Here is a 7,367-nt window from a genome sequence, read left to right as displayed (position 1 = left end):
ATTGAACAAATATTTTCTACTACAACCTTGGTTGACTAGTACCTTGTATGGAAGCTTGTTGTGTATGTCTGCATATCTTTACATTGATACTGCTTGAGTAGCAGTGGTGTTTGCATTCTGTAGCTTAGCCATTCAGCATATGAAGACATGGAATAAAGTAAAGTATTTTTTTTTTTTTAAACTTTATTGTTTTCTCTCTCACAATTTTGTTTGTTCTCTTCTCTAATTTCAGATATCCACAATGGAGGTGACTGAAGGAAATTTAATCACCCTTGCTAATTATCTCCAGGAAACTTTAAGCTCAGATGTCACTACCAGACGTAAAGGTTGGTTTGTTGTAATAGTCAATAGCTTTTGTTACCTAGGAGACATAATTACCAGTGGAAGTGGTTTCTCTGAAAGTATAATAGCCAGAGTAAAAATGGGTTGGAAAAAGTTGAAGGGGTTACTACTACTGTTGGAAACAAAGTCCTTTTTTGTCTCCTTGAAGGGCAGATCGTATGATGTTTGCATTAGAACTGCAATACTGTGTAGTAGTGACATGAGCTGTGAATGCAGACCATTTTAGAAAACTGAAAATAAATGAAGCTAGTTTGTTCTATTGGATGTTTAGTGTAAGTATGCATTAATGACAGTACAAATATGTTGAAAGGAAATTGGGCACAAGCAGAATCAGATGTAGTGTGCAAGACTGTAGAATGCATTGGTATGGTACATATGGATGAAGACAGATCTGTAAAGAAGTGCTGATTACTTAATGTGAATGGAGTTTGTAGAAAAGTGAGACCCAGGAAGACATGGGATGAAATGGTGATGGTTGATCCTAGGACTTTGAACTTCAAGAAGAGATGACGGGACTGGCAACATGTAATACATGAGATGATGTGCCCCATCTCAGTGAATCTCTTTGTTACCTACCTAACTGTAGTATTCTGCTGCTGTAATTAAATGTTGAAAGAACTGTACTTGACCAGCTTTTCTTTGCTATCACTGATCTTTCTCACCTCCTGAAATTATTCTACTTGATATCTATCTTCCATTATTTACACCTCTTCACCTACATCTTACACTGAACACACTTCTCAGCCACAAATTATCTCTACTTCTCCACCACTCATACATCTCTTGCTCTCCCCTCACACTCTTGCATCTTACCCAACCACACATCTCGTTCTCTCATGCTTCCTCTGTCTGTTGTATCATTGTTATTATTATTCTGCTGTTGCTCTTCACCCCTTTCTCTACTGTCAATCATCATCTACTCTCCCCTACCTCTCCTAATTCATATGTATTGTTGATCACCCCCTCCTCCATCCAGTACTCACTGCATCCACTGTTCAACACTCCTGTCTCTAGTCATCATCTGCTTTTCCCTACCTTCTGTTGGTTATCATTCCTCAGTGCTTGTTCTTCAATTATTACGTTCACTCCCTCATTCTCTGTCTCTAAACCATCTCTTACCCCTCTACATTCACTACATCCAACCCTAAATACTACTTGATCCCTAGTCATCACCAACTCTTGTTCTTCATTCATTATATTTGTCTTCTCATCCATTCCCTCCCCATTTTAGATTTTAAGCATTTCTAGAGGAAATTTTTGTCAATTAATTACATGGATAATCTCAGTCTATTGTAGTTTTTCAACTCACTTTATTACTTGTATGAAATGTTACTGTGTCTGTATTTAGTATACATAACATTTCCCAGAGTTATTTTCTTCTCTCTGTTGTTAATATTTGGAAATCTCTCTTTTTCAGCTGAGAAGTTTCTGGAATCTGTTGAAATAAACCAAAACTACCCTATGTTGTTGCTGAAGTTGTTAGACAATTCTGTTGATGCTCACATCCGTCTTAGTGCAGCTGTGACCTTCAAGAATTATATCAAGAGAAACTGGCGACAGGTATTTTTCTGCATCATATATTCATCTAAGACATCAAATTGACAGAGTTATTAGATGGTTGGATAGAATGTCTTATGTGCTCTAAGTTCAAATTCCATCTAAATCAGCTTTGCCTTTTATCTTTTTAGGATTGATGAAAATGTTTCAATGTGGGCAGTGGATTGGGGGGGGGGACTTTTAGAGTGTTGCACTGGATGCCTTGCAGTATCTGCTCTGGCTCTTGGTATTCTGACAACAACATTTGCAGCAACACTGGTACCAAGTTGTATTAACCTTAAAACTGTGCCCTTGCCTTTTGAGAATATCAGTAAGAGAAGACTTGTATGTCTGGGCAACTCTCAGTCTTCTACAAAAAAATAGACCTTGCTTAGGTCTGTGCAGATACAGAGACCCTTATATTCATATGTATGTAGTTGTTTGTTTTAACACCAAGTCAGTCCAGAAGAAGCAAACCTATCATGATAATCATTTCAGTTGTAATGTGACCATTTTTATTTTAACTATCTTTTCCAATGTGTCCTTTTTGTATGTATAGGTATACATAGGCTTCCATTCAATTTCTATGTACCAAATTTTCCTCACAAAGCACCAGTTTGTCCAAGGCTGCAGAAGCTACCTTGTCCAAGGTGCCACACAAAAGGATGGAACTCGAATAAATTTCACTTGTGTGGGGTTAATCCAAGTCCATGATTGAAGATACTTGCTTTGAGTGCTGTGGAGTAGATTCAGACTCTGAATTGTGAGCTAGTGAATTGAACTTGTTAACTACACAGCCATGCTTGTGCTGAGATATAATGTTTACTGTATTGCTATTGTTCACTTGTGCACAAAATGGTGTTGTGTTCACAGTTTTGTTTATATCCACTCTGAATGGATGTAAGCCATGTCCACACCACAGTGAAATAATATTACTTGCTCATTCTGTCCTCTAGAAATACATGCATTCGCTGTCTACTCTAAAGCCCCTCTTCACTGTCGACAGGTTGATGACAGTCCCGACAAAATCCATGCTTCAGACAGGACAGCCATTAAGCAGGTGATTGTAGATTTGATGCTGAAAACACCAGAACAGATACAGAACCAGGTATGGAGAGTTTTTGTTGTTATTTTGGCATCATTGTCATCATACTTATCATCATCCTCCTCCTACTCCTCATCATTATCATCACGTTAATCATCACCATCATTGTGTGTGCGTGTGCTGACAAGGGTTCTAAGATCAGTTACTGTACTCCAGTGTAGACTTCAACATTTTAGGAACTTGGTCTTTGGCCTGAGAGTGTGGAATTGTCATTATTTGAGCTGTGCCAACTAAATGATGTCTCTGTAGTTTGTTGGCTTCAGACAAATGCATTCTTGTTAACCCTGTAGATAAAGTGGAGAGGATGAGGACTTATTTGAGGAAGGGTTTCATAGCCGAATGCTCTTCTTGTTGCCAATCTTTGTTTCTTTTTCAAATAAGGAATTTGTTTTATTTCTCAAATCTTTGAAAGTGCAGAATACCCAGCTGTCAATAATGTCAATAAACAAGACAGACAGACAGACAGACAGACATAATTATCATTTTAGTTAAGCAAAGCTGTGGGTAGTCAGTATTCCTACACACACACACACACACACACACACACACACACACAGACTTCCTACAGCCTGTGCCTACCAAATTCACTCCTTGTAGAAGAAGGCATTTATGTAAGGGATTGTGCAGTGGGCTGAACCCCAAACCAGTTGGTTGCAAAGTGAAATTCTTAACACACACAGCCATGTATACGTGTATGTCTCATAACTTGTAGCTATAGGTGTTTTTACGTATGTGTATCTACTCATGTTTATATGCATGACTTGTAGCGTGTGTTTTTTTATACATGTAAGTGTGTATAGTGTGTAACTTACAGCCACATGTGTTCTGTTTCAGCTGAGTGATGCCATTAGTATTATTGGTCGAGAAGACTTTCCTGATAAATGGCCAGACCTAATCCGTGAAATGGTTGAACATTTGGTCAGCCGAGATTTCCATATTGTCAATGGGATTCTGAGGACAGCACATTCGTTATTCAAAAGGTAAGTGTCAGGCTAAGGTCATTTGGGGTTGTAGGATGTTTGGGCTGCGTTAGATTTTCTGGCAACCTTTACCACACTCCATGCTTCTTGGACTTGTATATTTTGAGGATACTCTCTGTCTCCACTGTTCCCTCTATTGTTCTTACCCATTTTCTCTTATAAAGAGAAGTCTTGGAATGTGGAGCAACTGAGTGAATCTTGACTAGTGACAGATCAAGATCATTCATGGTGTTGTTTAGAGATTCCCTGGCAAAGTCTAATTGGAGCTGTTCCTCATCAAACACTAAGTTATCAGCTTCATCTGTATCATGTTTGTAATTAACGAAAAACTGCTACTCCTCTGTCCCAGACTGGTCAACAGAAGAGGGCCAATCATTCTTCATGACAATGCTCGACCACACGTTTCACTAATCACATACTCAGCCTGGTATATATATATATATATATATATATATATAAACAATTATAGATAAGGGCAAAAGAAAAAAATTTCTTTGCTCCTATGCTGAAAAATAGGCTTTAGATCATCTAACCACATATAATATTTTTCAGTATAAATCCACAGCATGTTGGAACAGGGGAAGCAAGCCAGCAGAAATTTTTTTTGAATTCGTTATTCCTGAATCTGATTTCTGGATTAATCTACAAGGATTCTTCCTTCTTCAGCAAGAAACATGATTAGAAATAAATGGAATACTCACATATACCCATGGGAAAAGCAGATGCAAAGTCACAAGTATGTTTAAGTACCTCAAATATATCTAAAATTTCTGCTGGTTTGCTTTCCTTGTTTCAGCACGCAGTGAAAAATATTATATGTGGTGATTGACGGTCTAAAGCCTATTTTTCATCATATTGGCATAGAAAATTTTTCCTTTTGCCCTTATTTGTAATTGTTTATATTTTCACCTTGAAAGGTATTTTAATATGCTGGCCACTGATAGATTTTTTTTTTTGATCGTTTTTGAAAAATGTTATCCTTATATTAGAAGTATATATATATATATGTATATACACGTATGTATATATTCCTCTCTGTGTTTCTTCATATTCCAGATATCGGCATGAATTCAAATCTCAGGAACTTTGGACAGAGATCAAATTTGTTTTGGATAATTTTGCTGCCCAATTTACTCAGCTCTTTATTGTAAGACGTTTTTTTTTTCTTTTTGCATCTATATTCTTGTGTTTACTCCCAGATTAGACTTATAATTCAAGACATTCCAGGCAGGACCTTTTTTTTCAAGAATATTTAAGACTGCATTATGTAGTGTGTCCTTGTTTTTTTTGTTTTTTTTAAAGATGGTAGGGTGTAATTTGGAGAGGGATATTGCTACTATTTCTTGTTGGTTGAGTGACTGTAAACCAGCAGTTCCCAACCTTTTCTATATGAAAGACTTTTTATTTAAATGAATTTTTCCATGGCCCCAAGATTTTGAAAAGTCCAATGTACTCAGCAAATGTTGAATTCAGCTCATAGCTGCAATTAAGGTAGAAGTTGGAATAGTAATTTTAACTGAAACCTGTTTATATAGTTCAGAGTTGTAATTGTATAGCAACTTTACATCTGAGACTGACTGTTGAAACTGAAGCACCTTCATTATAGAACAGCCATCTAATAATACACAAGTTGTTTATTCGTTTTTTTTTTTTTTTTGAAATTTCCTGAAATGTTAAGAATTTCGTAGCCCAACTGCAACTTGGTCATTGCAGAAAATTTTGAGAATTCATGGAATTAAGTTATTTCAGTAGTTTTGTGTGTTATTAAATGGCTAGAATTGTGTTCCATGATGTAATTATTACTTACTGTACTTTCTCTCTTTCTTTGATCCCTAGACCACCATGCAATTGGCTGAGAACCACAGTAATGACCCTGTTGCCTTGAAGGTTATATTCAGCTCCATTGTTCTCATGTGTAAAATATTTTATAGTTTAAACTATCAGGTAAGTCTTCTTCCACTCTACACGACCTTTGTCATCCCTCATCCCACTCCAATTACATTTGATTTTTGTGTCTTTCCTCTTCTAACCCTTGACCCATTTCACAAAGTATACAGGGTGCATATTTTTTGGTAGCCTCAGTAATATAGAAATTGTTTTGCCCTTCAGTACAGGAAGAGTCCTCTCTGCCCTGTGCTCTTCCTACTTCACCAATCACTTTGGTATGTACCGGGTGTTTTCTTTCATTGCACCAGCACTTATGAAGTCACCTTCTAACTTGTTCTTTACTCTTTCAAGTTACAAGGCGACCCTCACCACTGAGACGAAGAATAGGAAAATGGGACAGAGAGTGATGAGGAGAATAGTGGGTTGGGTTGATTAAGGGCAAGTGCAGGCTTACCTTATATTATATATAATTGTGTGGGGATGTGAGACTGAAAATGGAAGACAAATTATCCGGTGCAAATATTGTGTCATGGTGTTAACTTTTATTTGTAGGATATTCCAGAACATTTTGAGGACAATATGGCTACATGGATGGCTCATTTCAAAACTCTCTTGCAAGTGGACAATAAATTGTTACAGACACAGGTAAACAGATGGCTCTTTTTTTTAATTGTTGCTACAGTAGAATTTGTTTGTATTTAGGTCATCTAGTGACCTCAGCTTAACCTGATCCGTCCTAAGACCTCTAGTCAAGGACTATTGAGCTGCAATCATCTTGCCTTCCTTTTCTCTTTACCACTGAATGTCTCTTCCTCTACCCTCATAAATGTTTCTCTAATTCGCTTCTCTCTCTCTCTATATATATATATATGCACAGGATGAAGATGAAGCTGGTGTCCTAGAACAAGTGAAATCCCAAATTTGTGACAATGTAACTCTTTATGCTCAAAAGTATGATGAAGAATTTGGTCCTCATCTTCCAGACTTTGTGACTGCTATCTGGAACCTTCTGGTCACTACAGGACAACAAGTCAAGTATGACCTTGTTAGTATTTATATTATTCTTTTATTCTTTTATTTGTTTCAGTCATTTGATTGCGGCCATGCTGGAGCACTGCCGCAAAAGGTTTTAGCGAAGCAAATCAACCCCTAGACTTATTTTCTAAGCCTAGTACTTATTCTATTGGTCTTTTTTGCCAAACCGCTAGGTTACAGGGACGTAAACAACAACACCAGTGGTCAAGCGGTGTGACGGTGGGGGGGGGATACAGACAGACACACACACACACATATATATATATAATTTAGATTCAAGGTGAATATGGTACTTAAGTTTAGGCACCAGAATTAAGTATGGTATTATCCATACAGTTTCAAAATAAGGTGATTAAAATCAAAATAAGCAACACGGATATCCAAAGTTAATGCAGTACGATCGTTTCATGCGACTCCATTTATTTAAGCAATGCGAACATTACATCAAATGTAAAATGCAGAGCAATCCTCAACAAAGATAT

The 7,367-nt window shown here is 37.1% G+C and overlaps 1 protein-coding gene across 1 annotated transcript in view; it reads left to right on the top strand.

The window, feature by feature from the left end:
- The first annotated feature begins 238 nt into the window (after positions 1–238).
- LOC106875001 (exportin-2) overlaps positions 239–7,367 on the top strand; it is a 28,722-nt gene continuing 21,593 nt past the window's right edge. The window contains exons 1-8 of the mRNA XM_014922942.1: positions 239–326; positions 1,760–1,902; positions 2,885–2,986; positions 3,818–3,963; positions 5,020–5,110; positions 5,800–5,907; positions 6,403–6,495; positions 6,728–6,895. Of these exons, the coding sequence (XP_014778428.1) occupies positions 242–326; positions 1,760–1,902; positions 2,885–2,986; positions 3,818–3,963; positions 5,020–5,110; positions 5,800–5,907; positions 6,403–6,495; positions 6,728–6,895 (936 nt within the window). The 5' untranslated portion in view covers positions 239–241. The remainder of the gene's footprint in view (positions 327–1,759; positions 1,903–2,884; positions 2,987–3,817; positions 3,964–5,019; positions 5,111–5,799; positions 5,908–6,402; positions 6,496–6,727; positions 6,896–7,367) is intronic.

Source organism: Octopus bimaculoides, chromosome 24, assembly GCF_001194135.2.
Source record: "Octopus bimaculoides isolate UCB-OBI-ISO-001 chromosome 24, ASM119413v2, whole genome shotgun sequence".
Lineage (NCBI taxonomy): Eukaryota > Metazoa > Mollusca > Cephalopoda > Octopoda > Octopodidae > Octopus > Octopus bimaculoides.
The sequence above is the reverse complement of the archived record's forward strand: the minus strand, read 5'-3'. Positions and strand labels throughout refer to the sequence as shown.